The following is a 16,658-nucleotide window of genomic DNA, read 5'->3' as shown; positions in this document are numbered from 1 at the left end:
TGGGGTCAGAGCCCTGGCCAAAAGCTGCCGCCCCGCAGAGGCGGGTGGGAGACGGAGGGGAGGAGCTGGGGGACAGAGCAGAAGCATTTTGGGGAACTGCGGCCTCAGGGGCAGTATCTGATGTACTTCCTCTCTCCCCCACACTCCGCCCCACTTGCCCTCTTTCTCCTTCTCTTTCCTTTTCTCTCACAGAACTGACTGCTCTGTGCGTCCGTTGCCAAAAGGTGGGGACACTTCCTGCCGCCTTTGCAACACTGAGAAGTTGTCTTGAGGAGCCTGAGCCCCAAGTCTGAGTTCCAGGCCAGCAAAGTGCAGGCGGGTTGGGGGCGGCCCAGCTGGGGAGACACAGGCTTGCCCTCTCCCCGGATCTCCAGGCAGCCCTCCCGGTTTGCACCTGACCATGTCCCTGGCCGAGGCTATCAGCCTCTGGAATGAAGGAGTGCTGGCAGCTGACAAGAAGGACTGGAAGGGAGCCCTGGATGCCTTCACTGGGGTACAGGACCCCCACTCCAGGATCTGCTTCAATGTGGGCTGCATATACATGATTCTGGGGAAACTGCCGGAGGCGGAGAAGGTGAGTGGAGGTGTCTCTGGCCCCGCCTCCCCCGGGGCCTTGTCTTAACTGGTTCTCAGCCCGGGCTGCACTTTAGAACCCTCTCAGGAGCTTCAGAAGAACAAAGGCTGCCCCAGCCCAACCCACCCCAAGAAATTCTGATTCAATTGGCCTGTGGAGCAGCCTGGGCGGCCACCGCTTTGAAAAGCTCCCCAGGTGGTTCGAACAGGCAGCCCCTCTGGAAACTGTTCACTGTGGGTTTTGTTCTCCTTTATTCTCCATCGATTACATTCAAATCATTCTGGAAACTTTCCTTAACACCTTTTTGAAAGCCCCTCCTAGTTCTGTTTTCCTTTATTGACTGCAAGCCACAGAATCTCTGTCTAAACTGCTTAACGTCTGATTTCCAAGAACCTCTTTTGGCTTTCTAAGACCTTCCTGTGAGTGAGCTTTTCTTGCCCAAGAGATCAAGAGAAGGCACTTAAAAATAGGTTTCCCCTCAAGTGACAATTCTGATCCATTATGTGGAGCACTCTACAAAGGAGTCTGAGGCTGGTGGAAGGAATGCAGATGGTGATTGATTAATGATGTCTACTGAGGACAGGTGGTGTTCAGTCTCTTTGAGACCCCATGGACTACAGCACACCCAGCTTCCCTATCCTTCGCCATCTCCAGGAGCTTGCTCAAACTCATGTCCATTGAGTCGGTGATGCCATCCAACCATCTCATCTCTGTCATCCCTTTCTCCTGCCTTCTATCTTTCCCAGCATCAAGGTCTTTTCCAATGAACCAGCTCTTCGAATCAGGTGGTCCAAGTATTGGAACTTCAGCTTCAGCATCAGTCCTTCCAATGAATCTTCAGGGTTGATTTCCTTTAGGATTGACTGGTTTGATATCCTTGCCATCCAAGGGACTCTTAAGAGACTTTTCTAGCACCACAGTTCGGAAGCATGGATTCTTCAGCACTTAGCCTTCTTTATGGTCCAACTCTCACATCCATACATGACTACTGGAAAAACCACAGCTTTGACTATATAGACCTTTGTCAGCAAAGTAGTGTCTCTGCTTTTTAATATGATGTCTAGGTTGGTCATAGCTTTTCTTCAAAGGAGCAAGCGTCTTTTAATTTCATGGCTGCAGTCACCATCTGTAGTGATTTTAGGACAGGTGTGGAATGTCATAATTCTCCACTGTTTTTCTCTCTCTCTCTCATATTCCCTACTATGGGGTTAAGCATTCCCAACAATCACTTTTTTGTATTGGTCATGGTAAGCTGGAAAGGGTATGACTTTTGGATCAAACCCCAGCTCCGCTTGTCTCTGGGCTTTTTGGTCTTGTGAAGTCATAGACTTCGGGCTTTCAGCTTCTGGAGAGACTAAGCATCTTGAAGATAAGTGAGGCATGAACTATTTTTTTAAGTTAGTTTTTGTTGGAATATAGTTGATTTACAATGTTGTGTTAGTTTCAGGTATACAATGATGTAAATCATTATACATGTGTATATACATATATATATACCCATTCTTTTTTAGGTTCTTTCCCTATATACGAGGCATAGATTATTCAAGTCCTGTGTAACTTCACACCACTGTGTAAATGTTAGTCCTTATTTTTACCTTTCACTGAAAGTCTTTGCAAGGTGGTGTGGCTAGATGACTGACTCCCCAGCACCTTGAAGGGGACCCCCACAGCCATCCTTGCCCTGGCAAAGAGGGAGAGAGAGAAGCTTTGTGGAATACCTGCACAGCCTCAGGCTGCAGAGTGGGCAGATGGGAGCACGGGAGGACCCTCTACGTCTCACAGGAGGGAAGACAGTGGCCCCCACCTCCTCTGGGGGTGGGGGGCTGCCCAGGGACTGAGCAAACAGAACCACAGATCCCAGGGGCTGCTGGAAACAAAGTGCACACTGTCAGGAGGAGAGGTTGTCAGTCCGGGCAGAGGGCCAAGTGCAGCTCGGCCAGCAGGGGCTGTGGACTCCAGCCTCGCCTCTCGGGTCTCCCAGCTGACCCACTCCCCTGTCCCTCCTTCCTCCCCCTGCTCTAGGCTTCCCTTTGCTTTCTTCCGCTCTGGCATCTCATTCTCGCTGCCTTTCTTTGGTTTTATGCTTGAGTCCTTGCTCCTGGCATTTTAAATGCATTATTATTGTTATTATTTTAATTGTATGAGATTTCAAAACAGTGAACAAAATGGCAATAGGAACACACAGATCGATAATGATCTTAATTGTGTAATATCCTTATAATAAATTTATAAGATAAATGTATCCTGTAGATAACATTTTAATTAGGTTGTATTCAAACTTGATGACTTTTATTAATCCTGATAGTAATCATGAAAGGGAGATATGCATATCCGCATTTTACAGAGGAGAAAACTAAAGTTCAAGGAGATTGGGCAACCTGTCTCATGCCATGCCGCTAGGAAGTGACAACACCAAGTACTCTGACCCCTAAGCCGCTTGTCATCTCCAAGACCTCCACGGTTTTCCGGACCCTTCCTGCTTGCCGCACCCTCTGGCTCATCTCACATCTACTTACCGCCTGACTGTTCCCTCCGCAGGCCTTCACCAAAAGTATTAACCGAGACAAGCACTTGGCAGTGTCCTACTTCCAACGAGGGATGCTCTATTACCAGATGGAAAAGTAAGTGGTCCAGTGTTGCACAAGCTGGGGAAGCGTGCAGAGAAACCCAGAGCGGGTCTTGGTGCTGCCAGACTTGGTGTTTGAGACGAGTCTCCTCAGCCTCTGTGGGGAAGCATGACTGGGCTTTCTCTGGATAGTAACAAAATCAGTCACCATGAGGCAGAATCCCTGTCTGGGGAGGGAAGGCAGGCCTGCCGCCCAGCTACAGCTCACCATAAGGCTGCGTAACCATCACAGGCTGGGGATGGCATCCCACCGTTTCCTGAAGGGTCTCCTGGGCGGTTCATGTTGTAAATACTGCAGCCATCAAGGGAGCCCCCATGATTGTCTACTGCTGTGAGATATTGAGCTCTCACACAATGACAAAGATCAGGAAACCACATCACAACCTTTCTTCCTTGGTGGGCCACTCATTAGGATTCCGCACTCTCCCTGCTGAGGGCCTGGGTTCAATCCCAGGTCAGAGAACTAAGATCCCACAGACCACATGGGCGTGGCCAATAAATAAATAAATAAAATCTTCCTGGGTGATAGACTTAGATCTGGTTTAACAAAAAAAATACATTCCTGCAGAATGTATTTTCCAAAACTCAGTTTAATGCATTCAATGAGGTATAATTCAGTCACTAAAATGAGAACATAAACAATTAATATTGTATGTACCAGAATATATTAATACAGATGAGTAGTGTTTGTCTTACTGTAGAAAGAAGTTCACAATAGATACTAAATTTAAAGCAGATTTCAGAATAGTATCGTACAATCCCATTACCATTTCGCAGAATAGTCTGAAAGGCCACAGACCAAAATGTTTTCAGCAGTCCTCCCCAGCTGCTGAAATTATAGAGATTTCCATCTTCTTCTGTCAGCTTTTCTGTATTTTTGGCTTGTTTATAGTCAACAGGAAATAATCAGTAAAAAGACAAATAGAAAATGAAAGTTAATCTCGAGTCCCACACCCCTCCTCCAAATGCCCTAAAAACATACAAATAACAAAATATATTCTAAGCATTTGTTTAAAATGTAGGGGATGACTAACTGACCCTTTGTAGAAATAGTTCCCTGAGTGTGCACAAGTTCCAGAGAAGACAATTCAGCTCAGGCTAAGGAAGAACAGTCCAAACAGTAACATGTTAGCAGGGGCATGGTGTGTGTGTGTGTATGTGCGTGTGTGTGCACAACAGGTGAGGCAGGGCATTGGTGGGATAGAGGGGAGGCTACAGAGAATGTCCAGGCACTGGGGAAGGGGTAGGCTGGGATCGGATCCTCTGGAACCCTGAAAGGCTTTGATCCTCCGGTTTAGTCAGAAACCAAGCCTGCCAGGCCACTGTGCAGAGCCGTAGCCATAGGCAACTACCAGCCGCTCAGAGGACTTCTGGGAGGTAGATGCGGTCATTTACCTGAATGAGTTAAGAGCAGGAGTGAAGTCTCCCAAAAGAAGAATCACAGACACAGAGGCTGTCTGGGAAGGGAAAGCCTTGAATGGAGAAAAGATACACAGGCCTTTGCTTTCAATGGCATCATGCCCCGTCTCCCTTCTTAACCCTCTTCTCCTTCTCGGTCCCCCTCCCCTCATCCCCACCAGCCTCAGGATGTATAGGACCTGTGAGCAGGTCTGAGCACAAAACCTCTTCTAGATCTCTAGAAGGACAAACTCTCAGACCATCCTTGAATCAGCTCTAACAGCCTCAAATGAGAAGAGATAGATGGCAAAGACGGGAGGCTCCCAGAAGACATTTCTCCATGAAATGCCCAGAAATCCCAGAACCTGAAAGCCTTGTGTTTTGAGTGAGTCAAAAAGATCTTAATAAGATCCAGGAATCAGACTCAGGATTCAATTAGTCTGTGACTGGTAATCGTTAAATCTAAGAGAGAAATCTATCAAATTTTATCTTTAATTCAACAACTACTTATTGAGGAAATAACATAAATGAAACACGAGACTGGGTCCTGCGTTGCCTTTTTTTTTCTTTTGCTCAATCCATAGGCTTTGGTGTCCTCCCCTCCACAAGACTCAGCTCTGTTTTAATTTTTTTTAATTATTTTATTTTAATTTCTTTTTGGCTGTGCTGCGTCTTTGTGGCTGCATGCAGACTTTCTCTGATTGCGGCGAGCAGGGGCTACTCTTCATTGCGGAGTGTGGGCTTCTCATTGCGGTGGCTTCTCTTGTTGTGGAGCACAGGCTCTAGGGCAAGCGGGCTTCAGTAGTTGTGGCTTCTGAGCTCGAGAGCACAGGCTCAGTAGTTGTGACGCGTGGGCTTCGTTGCCCCTCAGCATGTGGAATCTTCCTGGACCTGGGATCAAACCTGTGTCCCCTGCATTGGCCAGTGGATACTTAACCATTAGACCACCAGAAAAGTCCAAGGTTCAGCTCTTGATGCTTTGTCCTTTTTTAATTGGTTGTTAAATAGCAAAATATAAGGGCAATCTTCCCAGAAAAACACATGCAAGCACATACCTAATTTTATGTGCAATTTCAGGGAGTTTAGTGTCCCCTGAAAATTATACAAGAACCCTCACCCTCCCTTCCAGCACCAGGCTGGTTTATACCTCATTTTTTTTTACCAGGACTATTGCACCATGGCTTCCAAACTGATTCCCTAGCCACCACTCTTGCCTGCTCCAATGATATCTTAGAATGACCTTTTTAAAAAAAGAAATGTCGTCTGCTGAAGAGCCTCCAGCGGATCCCAGGATAAAGAGGAGCTTCCCTTGCCTGTTGCTCTCTGGTTCAGCAGCTGTCCGCCCACTCACACCCTCCAATGTCTGCCCCAGGCACACTCACCCAGGTGACCACTCTCTTTTGTGCCTCCTTTAATCACAGCTGTCTCTCCGATGATAGATACTTGCCTGTATATTTGTCTCCTCCACTACTCGTGAGGGGAGAATCCTTATTCACTCTTGTATTTCAGTATCTAGTACAGTATTAATAAATGCTTATGGGAGTAAATAAACAAGGGGGTGAAATATAGTCTCTGCTTCTAGGAACTTAGAGGGTTTCCCTGGTGGCTCAGATGGTAAAGAATCTGCCTGCGATGCAGGAGACCTGGGTTCGATCCCTGGGTCAGGAAGATCCCCTGAAGGAGGGCATGGCAACCTACTCCAGTATTATGGCCTGGAGAATTTTGTGGACTGAGGAGCCTGGCAGGCTACAGTCCATGGGGTTGCAAAGAATCGGACACGACTTAGCAACTAACACTTCACACTTTCAAGGAACTTATGTATTAAAAAGGGGAAGCAGGTCACAAACACTAGATCTATTATGCAGGGCACAATGGGGCAGGTGCTATGGGAGAAGTTTTTAGATAAGCACCTATGCGGACCTGGAACTATCGCTTCTCAGTCATGGGTTAGGATGACCTTCAGATCACTACGGGGTTTGTTTTAAGGTGCTAATGTTATGGGTGTTTCTTCTCCCAGTTTTTCCCACTTTCAGATGTTGGGTTGCTCATCTGTCATTATAAATTTCCACCAGAATAAAGTTAGAGTTGTTCTGCCCAGGCAAGTCAGGTCTGAGGGATGTCTCATCTCTCTAACCCTCACCTTGTCATTCAAAAGGAGATGGGATTTCAAGGTACCTTTCAGATCCCAACCTTATAAATCTTGCATGTGTACGCGCTCAGTCGTGTCAGATCCTTTGTGACCCTATGGACTGTTGCCCACTGTAAACTCCTCTCTACGTGGGATTGGATTGGATGTGGATTGCCATTTCCTACTCCAGGGGATCTTCCCGACCCAGGGATTGAACCGGTGGCTCCAGCATTGCAGGCAGATTTCTTTACCATCTGAGTCATCTGGGCAGCCCCTTATACATTTTAGGGCCCTGAAGATATGGCCAGGCCCTTTAGATGGAGCTGCTCAAAGAGGCAACGCAGCAAAGTCTTTTCCCTGACTTCTGAAACGGGCAAGGGCATGGCCCCAGGCCCTGGCATGGAGGTGTGTGATGCTTCAACCCCTTTCAGCTGGCTCAGTCTCTCTCCATTACCTGAGTAGGGACTGCAGGATTCTAGTCAACAGGCTGGCACTGGCAGTGCAGGAGTAATTGGGAATTTCAGTGGTTACTAAGGAAAAAAACCTTTCCAGGGAGTGTTACAGAAACGAGGGTAATAAACCCTCTCCGGCTCAGAGCTGGGGAGAAGCATTAGCCAGTCGGCAGTTGCGCTGGTGAGCTGAGAAGACACCAGGTGGAGTGACCTTCAGGTGTGTGCTCAGGTCCTGCCCAGCAGAACCAGGGGAAGATGCCAGCTCCTTGGCCTCACAGGGGATGCTGCGGGCTCCAAATGGCATGGAGGAAACCTCCTGCCGGAGGGCTGGAAAGAGGCAGGGGCTGTGCTGCCTGCCTCCCAGCGCAGCGGACTGAAGGCTATTTTGGATTTCTCATACTGAGCTTTTTCAGACCCTGGGCAGCGGGAAGCAGAGCTGTGCATCAGAGCACATGCCCCAGGGGAGCTGCTCTGGGTAAACAAGGCGGCTGAGGAGAGGCCTTCAGGGCCATGCTGTCAAAGACGTTTAAAGACAGACACCTAGCAGGGGTGTTTTAAACACGAAGCAAGCCTTTTGAATAACATCAGTCCTTTCTTTCTCCATCCTACTGGGCCCGGATCTTTAGCTATCTTGCTGGGCAGAATTAGGAGGAGTTGGGCTCACTCAATCCCAGGTAGACCCAGGCAGTGCTCCTTCACAGCTGAAACTCATCTGCTGAGGGAGGCAGACACACCAGCAGGTGACTGCAGACAGAGCCCCACGGGTCTCAGTGCACTCACAAACAGGCAGTGGAACACGATAGAAATCCCATCGGCCCAGGAAACAGGACACCTGCGTTTCTGCCCGCCGCCCGCCTTTTTGGCTCAGTGAATCAGAGCCAGTCACCGGCTATGTTCCAGCTTAGAAGGCACAGGAATGCTTCCCCTCTCCCCCTTCAAGGAAATGCCTAAAAGGGTGTGTAAATGACTTGAGATGCTTAAGGAATGGCCGGAATGCTTGTGAAAAGTTTGGTGGCCCAGATAGTAAAGAATCTGCCTGCAATGTGGGAGACCTGGGTTTGATCCCTGAGTCGGGAAGATCCCCTGGAGAAGGAAATGGCTACCCACTCCAGTATTCTTGCCTGGAAAATCCCATGGACCGAGGAGCCTGGCAGGCTACAGTCCATGGGGTCACAAAGAGTTGGACAGGACTGAGCAACTTCACTTATTAACAAAGATATGTTAGAGGAAGACATCCTTCTGTTTCCAAGCCAGGCTGTCTGCTCCCGTCACTCCTGCAGCCCCTGTGGCTGTGGGAGTCACTACCAACCAAATGATGACAGAATGTCCAGCTTTCCCCGGCCACCCTGGGATCTCTCAGCCAGGCCGCCTTCCTGGTCAGCTTCCAGTTTCCCTGACATGAGCGTTCTGGCTTCTACAGCCATGTATTTAAAAAAAATGTTTCATTTATTTATTTGTCTGCGCCGGGTCCCAATTGCAGGACGTGGGATCTTTGGTCTTCATTATGTCATCTGGGATCTTTAGTTGTGGCAAGTGGGATCTAGTTCCCTGACCAGGGATCAAACGCCAGACCCCTGCATTGAGAGTGTGGAGTCTTAGCCACTGGACTACCAGCGAAGTCCCAACAACTGTGTACTGTTATCTCCGGGTAACAGTTAATACAGTATATAGTATTAAGTAGGCATGCGATAAGGCTTCCCAGGTCGCACTGGTGGTAAAGAATCCGCCGCCAATTCAGGAGACGTAAGAGACGCAGGTTCCATGCCTGGGTCGGGAAGATTCCCTGGAGGAAGGCACAGCAATCCACTCCAGTACACTGGCCTGGAGAATCCCCATGGACAGAGGAGCCTGGCGGGCTATAGTCTGAGGGGTCGCACAGAGTAGGACACGACTGAAGTGACTTAGCGTGCATACACGTAAACATGTAATAGAAGATTGGTATGTGAATTTAGTTGCCAGTTTTAGAGCTGGAAATATATATATATATATATATATATATATATATATATATATCTCGGAGAAGGCAATGGCACCCCACTCCGGTACTGTTGCCCGGAAAATCCCATGGACGGAGGAGCCTGGAAGGCTGCAGTCCATGGGGTCGCTAAGAGTCGGACACGACTGAGTGACTTCACTTTCACTTTTCACTTTCATGCATTGGAGAAGGAAATGGCAACCCACTCCAGTGTTCTTGTCTGGAGAATCCCAGACTGGTGGGCTGCCGTCTATGGGGCTGCACAGAGTCGGACACGACTGAAGCGACTTAGCAGCAGCAGCAGCAGCAGTAAGGGGCAGAAGCAGGACTCCAGTCCACATGGGTTTGACTTGAGAAATTAGATCCAGGACCACATACTAGCAAGCGCCTGATGTGCTATGCTCCCTGAATATAATATATCCCTTGCACACAATGCACTTCTTATAATATCCATGTGGAGTGAGGCCAGGGAGGCAGTCTGCCAGGGTCTCCCAGTTAGCGGCAGGGCTGGTGGACCTGGTCCCAGTCCCTTGGCCGCTGTCCTCAGGCACCTTCGTTACCCACACCACCTCTCGAGGGTCCCCACCAGCCTGTGTTCACATTCCAGGCTTGTCTCCAAGAGAAGCCACAAGTGGCAGCTCTGGGTCAGATGGTGGCTGAGGGACTCTTGGTTTAGTTGCCCGGTGGGAGCCACACAGACAGGCAAATTAGTTCCTGCCAAACCGGGGGCTGGGCTGGGGCTGGGGGTAGCTTGATTTTTGCTGCTTCTATCCCCTGCTGCCCAGCAATGGCTCCCTCCCACCAGGGCCTCTGTGTTGGTCAGAGGCAGGCCAAGCAGGCCTGGCCTTAGGTCCTGCCCACACCCCGATGGGCACTATTGGTGTGGTCAGCCCTATTCTCTGCTACCAATCCAATGACAGCCACCCTGATCCACCTCAAGCCAGTCAGCACAACACCAACCCAATGGAGCTGAAGGCCAGTGCCAGGAGCAGGGCTAGAGATGCTCTCTGGGGACTTCCTTGGTGGTCCACTGGTGAAGAATCTGCCTTGCCATGCAAGGGATGCTGGTTCGATCCTGAGTCTGAGAAGATCCCACGTGCCATGGGGCAACTAAACCCATGTGTCACAGCTACTGAGCCCGTGCTCTAGAGCCTGAGAGCTGCACCTACTGAAACCTGCATGCCTATGGCCGCTGCTACACAGCAAGAGAAGCGACCGCAATGAGAAGCCTTCGCACTGCAGCTAGACCGTAGCTCCGACTCGTTGCAACCAGCCTGTGTGCAGCAACAAAGACCCAGCACAGCCAAAAATTAAATACACAAAAATCTAAAACATTTTTATTCTTAACTATTTACCAAGAAAAAAAAAAAAAAAGGGCTCTCTGGCTTAAGTGATGGTTTGTCTTTTTTCCTAAAGTATGTGGAAGAGGAGGAGGGGACAGCCACAAACCAAGAGCTAAGAACTCAAAAAAAGCTGAAGGAGAAGGTTCTGGGCAGGAGGGTGACATCAGTGGCCTTGAGGAAGGGCCCCTGGGAGCTGCGTCAGGCTGGCCTGGCTGCTTGGTGGGGAATGAATCAGCTCCATGGAGACATGGGGGCCGACAGGTGCTGCTCTGCTTGGAGCTCTCTGGGGAGATCGAGGCTCTTTCAGAAAGTGACAAGCTGGTTGTCAGAAATGTGGGGGCTGTGTGCAGTCAGCAAAGACAGAGATCCCTGTGGCGGCCTGAGACTGGAAGGCCTGCAGTGTTGCTGGGATGCACAACTCCAGGGGCGCTGTTCACACGAAGTTCTACAGAATCCTGGGGTCAGCGTTGGCGAAAAACTAGAGCAGGTCAAAAAGGATTGAAAAGACTTCTTGTCCCAGTGAAACAGATGGATGAAAGGAAACAGACACACACTTCATTCTTTTTTTCCTCCTTTCCCTGAACTGGCTTCTTTTCTGCAGATATGATTCCGCCATTAAAGACCTTAAGGAGGCTTTGACTCAGCTTCGAGGGAACCAGCTGATTGACTACAAGATCCTGGGGCTACAGTTCAAGCTGTTTGCCTGTGAGGTGAGGAGCGGAGGGCCCAGCCTGGGGAGTGGTGGGCTGCGGCTGAGGGGAAGCTGACAGCTCAGATGCACAGCCATCTGTTGACACTTCTAAGAGCCCGGAGAAGGCATTTTGCATCCCCTCCCTTGGGACTCAGATTTACCCTTAAGAAAAAACTCAGAACCATTTGCTTGGGGCTCCTAATGGAGTCTTCAGTTACCTGAGTGCATGGATTTTGTTAACATGAGGCTCAAAGGACCATGTAGAAATGAGTTTGCTGGATTCTCTGAAGGAGGCTTGGCTGGACATGAGTGTGTTGGTCTGTGAAAGTGTTCGTGTGTTTATGTGTTAGTTGCTCAGTCGTGTCTGACTCTTTGCAACCCCATGGACTAGCTCGCCAGGCTCCTCTGTCCATGGGATTCTCCAGGCAAGAACACTGGAGTAGGTTGCCATTCCCTTCTCCAGGGGATCTTCCCAAGCCAGGGATTGAACCCAGGTCTCCCGCATTGCAGGCAGAGTGTTAACCATCTAAGCCACCAGGGAAGCCTGAAAATATTCATAATAATTTGCATGATTCAGGTTGACAGGCTGTTTTCTCAGCATTATACTAACAAATCAAAAGTCACAGAGGTCTCTGGCCTAGTGAAGCTTCCTTTGCAGCAAAAAACAAAGCAAATCAAAAGACAACAACAAAACAAAGAAACAAAATCACAGGTTCACTCTCCATGCAGAAACTGCTTTACCCTGGCTCGGTTCCAAAGTTCACACACTTTGTGATGAATGGTGTGGCCTCGTGTACTTGGTTAATACCCAAAGAAAGAGTGAGGCTCATTTAGCACCAACCTGTACCCTCCTGGTCAAAGAACAGCTCAGAGCACACAGGTAGGAAAGGTCTTCGCAGAAGGGTAGCATGTTCTATATCACCAAGATGGAGATGCATGACTAGCTTTGACTTTACAGGTTCATGTACTTTTCCAGCCAACCCTCCCCACTCTCATTCTAAACCCCTAATATACACCAGTAACTTTAAAACTAATATCCCTGCAAATATATATTTTTACTTAGCAGAATCAGTGAAAAAAAGCCCCCTTGCTTGAGTTTCTCAGGCAGAAGAAGCCCAGTGTTCCCAGGGTCACTCAGGGCTAATAATAGAGTCCACAGCTGCCTGCGCCCCTGGGGACACGTGTCTCCATCCAGCCCCGCCGCAGGATAGCAACTTCATTTCTCCTTGTCTAGGGAAATGAGGCTCTTTGGTGGGCTGGCGTTTGGCCAGCTTCCAGTGTGCAGTCTCTCAACTGTGGTCCTTTTGATGTGTTGGACCAGTTCATTCTTTGTTCTGGGGACTGGCCTGTGCCTCGTAGGATGTTGAGCTACATCCCTGGCTTCTACTCACTAGATGCCTGTAGCAACCCATTCCCAGGGTGACAATCGAAAATATCTCTAGACATTGTGGATCACCCCTGATTGAGAATCATTTACACTGATTAAAGGGTTGAGGGACCAAGAAGCTCTGGAGAAAGCATCCTAGAAAAGTGGCATCAAAGCAGAACTCCATGGGAGGAATGTTCCCCCTGTAGCTGGAGTTGAAATGACCCAGGGGGCAGGAAATACTGGCTGTGCCGTCCTCTCTGCCAGGGAGGCTGGACTTTTCAGGGTCCCATCTGCCACCTGGGACACTTGAGTCACTTCACTAATTATAAGACCAACCCTCCCTTCCCACCAGAATTCTGAGAAATCATACCAGAAAAGAGCCTCAGCCTTTTCCCAGTCATGGAGTCATAAAAACCTGTTGCTAGAGAAGGTCTTAAGAGTAGGTGTCTGAGAACCAAGCGGGAAGTTTTAAATGGCCTCAAGGTCTCCTTTCTTCCTGCATGCGTGTTCATGGGGGTGGATCAGGCCAGTCAAGCATGTTTGCAGGCAGCAACAGCTCCCTGAGGCTCAAAAATAGCCCAGGAAGGGAGTCTAGATCTCCACTTCTGGGCTTGGTCCCTGTCGCCATCGTTCAGCACCAGCCAACTAACTATGGGAGAACCAGCCCTGCCACCGTACATGTTGTTCAGTGGCTCAGTCGTGTCTGACTCTTTATGACCCCATGGACTGCAGCTTGCCAGGCTTCCCTGTCCTTCACTAGGTCCCAGAGTTTGTTCAAATTCATGTCCATTGAGTTGGTGATGCCATCCAACCATCTCATCCTCTGTCACCCCCTTCACCTTCTGCGCTTAATCTTCCCCAGCATCAGGGTCTTTTCCAATGAGTCAGCTCTTCGCATCAGGTGTCAAAGTATTGAAGCTTCAGCTTCCGCATCAGTTCTTCTGCTCAATCTTCAGGGTTGATTTCCTTTAGGATTGAGTGGTTTGATCTCCTTGCTGTCCAAGGGACTCTCAAGAGACTTTTCTAGCACCACAGTTTGAAAGCATTAATTCTTCGGTGTTCAGCCTTCTTTATGGTCCAACTCTCACATCCATACTTGCCTAAATAAACAGTCCTCTTCTATTCTGGATGAGGCCCGGGGCCAATCACAGAGTAGGTGGCAGACTGGTATTGAGAAGTGTAATAGTTTTCCACTGTGTGATAGTTGCTCAGTCGTGTCCGACTCTCTGCGACCCCATAGACTGTAGTCTGCCAGGGATTCTCCAGGCAAGAACACGGGAATGGGTTGCTATTTCCTTCTCCAGTTTTCCACTGCTGAATAGCAAATTGCTCTAAAACAGAGTGGCTTAAAACAATCTGGGCTTCCCTGGTGGCTCAGCTGGTAAAAATCTACCTGCAATGCAGGAGACCTGGGTTCTGTCCCTGGGTTGGAAATATCCTCTGGAGAAGGGGATGGCTATCCACTCCAGTATTCTGCCCTGGAGAGTTCCAGGGTCGCAAAGAGTCAGATGCGACTGAGTGACTTTCACTTAAAACAATTCTCTCATGGTTTCGGGCATCAGGAACCCAAGTTTGGCTGGGTGGTCCTGGCTCAGAGGCCCTCAGGAGGTTGCAGTAGAGATGTTGGTAGGGGTGCCATCATCTGAAAGCCTGACCAGGGCCAAAGGATCTACTTCCAAGGTGACTTAGGTACCTGGCAAGTTAGGGTTACTTCTTGGCAGGAGGCCTCAGTTTTTTGCCACTTGAACCTCTCCCTAAGGCTGCCTGAGTCCTGTCATAATATGGTAGCTGGCTTTCCCCAGAGGAAATAATGATCCAAGAGGAACTGATACAGAGTGTTGATGTCTTTTCTAACCTAACCTCAAATGTCACATTATGGAAACCTCTCATTTGCATAATATTCTATTCGCTACACATTCAGCTCCCATTCAGATCGCTACACATTCAGATCTTGTGTGGAAGGGACTACACAGGTGGGTGAGTACCAAGAGGTGAGAATCACTGATGCTGTCTTAGAAGCTGGTTGCACTAAAGCAAGGACTTTGGGATCAGAGAGAGAGGGATCAGATCCCAGCCTAACACTTCCTAGTCTTATACACCTTGGTGAATTCAGTGTCATTTCTGAGCCCCGGGCTCCTCCTCATCTGTAAAGAAAGGCTGAGTACTTACCCTATACACATTCGCTAACACTTTCATTCATTTTTGCATATGTTTATAATGTTTGCTGGGGCTTCCCAGGTGGCTCTGTGGTAAACAATCCACCTGTCAATGGAGGAAATGCAGGTTCGATCCCCGGGTTGGGAAGATCCCCTGGAGGAGGAAACAGCAGCCCACTCCAGTATTCTTGTCTGGAGAATCCCATGGGCAGAGGCACCTGGCGGGCTATAGTCCACGCGGCCACAAAGATCTGGACACGACTGAGCATCACATAATGCCAGCTAGGGTCAGGCATTAGAGGTCCAAGGGGCCACAGGGTGTCAGCAGCCAAACACCCATGGTCACCCGTAATGTGAGGTGATTGGGTTAGGAGGAGAAAAGTGCTAGGGAAGGATTCTGGAAGCACAGAAGTGAGGCCCCTACCTTGTATGCTGGTTGTGTGGCTTAGAGATAATGCAGATAAAGTGCTTGGCCCATAGTGATGGTCAGTAAATCATATCAATGATCATGATAAAGACGACAGACAGCACTGATTTCCAGTGCTGATTTCCCCGAGTTCTTCACAGGTTTAGCTTTGTGACTACAAAGAATCTCCAGATGGTATCAGTCAGCAAACTCAGCCCTGTGGTCTTCCCCCAAATCACATGGGCATTGTCACCCTCCCCGAGAAGGCAGGCAGGACCTCTGTGCTCAGCCTCCCAGAAGGTCCCAAGATAGTTCCGCAGATAACAGTGATGATAGTAATGAAGAGCTCTACAGCACCCACCATGTGCCAATTAAACACAGTGCTTTACATGAATTCTTCATTTCTTACAAAAATCTGGAGGCAGGAAACATTATTATCATCATTTTATAATGATGAGGCCACATAGTAGAAAATAGCCCTGGGATCCCTCAACTGCACTGCCTCCATGCATTACTGCTTAGAAGGCCAACAATCCCCTTCTCCAACCAGGCCCCAGGTGACCAGCTGTATCTCCTCTCTGAAGCCCTGGAGAACCGCCCACACCCCACCCCAGGGCATCAGGCTGTGACTCCTGTCACTCTGACCTGTGAGAAGCCTGCAGCAGCTCCTGGTCACTTAGTCATCCTCCATACATGATGTGAGGAGCCCTAAGAACTGGCTACACTGTCATTAAATAGAAGTAAGTTAGGGATTTCCCTGGTGGTCCAGTGGTTGAGACTTTGCCTTCCAATGCAGGGGGCGTGGGTTTGAGCCCTGGTCGGGGAGCTAAGAGTTCACATGTCTCGGGGCCAAAAAAACCCAAAAACCTAAAACTGAAGCAATGTTGTAACAAATTCAATAGAGGTTTTAAGAACAGTCCACGTGAAAAAAAAAATCTTAAAAAAGGTAAAGTAAACCCTGCCTGTTAGTTGCCATCTTGATTTCCTTCTACTCCAGGTGAAGCGTTGCCCTGGGTCTGTATTGGGTCTCTTTCCAGCTCCAGCGAACTCTTGCCCATAGAGCTTCCTCCTGCCCATATGACTACATTACATCTTGTTACTCCTAGGTTCTAGAATGGGTTCTGTGGATGCAGGACGATACATCTAGAACCCTCTGTCTCTCCATCCCACATCGTCCAGTCTTTGAGCACAGGACCAGTGGCAGGAGCTGATCTGGGAGGCCACAGCATGTATTTTACCCCCAGCCCTTCAAGGGGCCTTGAACACGTCACTGCTGTCCATACCAAAATCACACAACAGCTCTAGCCCACTCCTGACCTCCTTGGTTGTTGAAGGAATGCGCACGATGTTGGAGTTTTGCATTACGTGATGTTTTCTTCACACCATCCTTGTGTTAGATATAAGTCAGGAGCCATATTGATTGTACTGTATTGTAGATACCTCCAGGAGAGCTGGGGAAGGGAGAAAGGCCACCAGGCAACGTTCCAGGAGCAAAAAGTGCGAGCTCTTCCCAGCCTGGTCCCTAGATTCGGAGCAGCCT

At 49.0% G+C, this 16,658-nt stretch overlaps 1 protein-coding gene across 2 annotated transcripts in view; it reads left to right on the top strand.

Moving 5' to 3' along the window:
- Nucleotides 1–275: 275 nt before the first annotated feature.
- Nucleotides 276–16,658, top strand: part of NCF2 (neutrophil cytosolic factor 2) — a 32,608-nt gene continuing 16,225 nt past the window's right edge. The window contains exons 1-3 of one of the 2 annotated variants that reach the window (XM_055582901.1): nt 276–574; nt 3,113–3,195; nt 11,098–11,206. In XM_055582901.1, coding sequence (XP_055438876.1) covers nt 401–574; nt 3,113–3,195; nt 11,098–11,206 — 366 coding nt within the window. In that variant the 5' untranslated portion in view covers nt 276–400. The remainder of the gene's footprint in view (nt 575–3,112; nt 3,196–11,097; nt 11,207–16,658) is intronic. The other variant, XM_055582903.1, reaches the window with a different exon arrangement.

This window comes from Bubalus kerabau, chromosome 5 (assembly GCF_029407905.1).
Source record: "Bubalus kerabau isolate K-KA32 ecotype Philippines breed swamp buffalo chromosome 5, PCC_UOA_SB_1v2, whole genome shotgun sequence".
Lineage (NCBI taxonomy): Eukaryota > Metazoa > Chordata > Mammalia > Artiodactyla > Bovidae > Bubalus > Bubalus kerabau.
The sequence above is the reverse complement of the archived record's forward strand: the minus strand, read 5'-3'. Positions and strand labels throughout refer to the sequence as shown.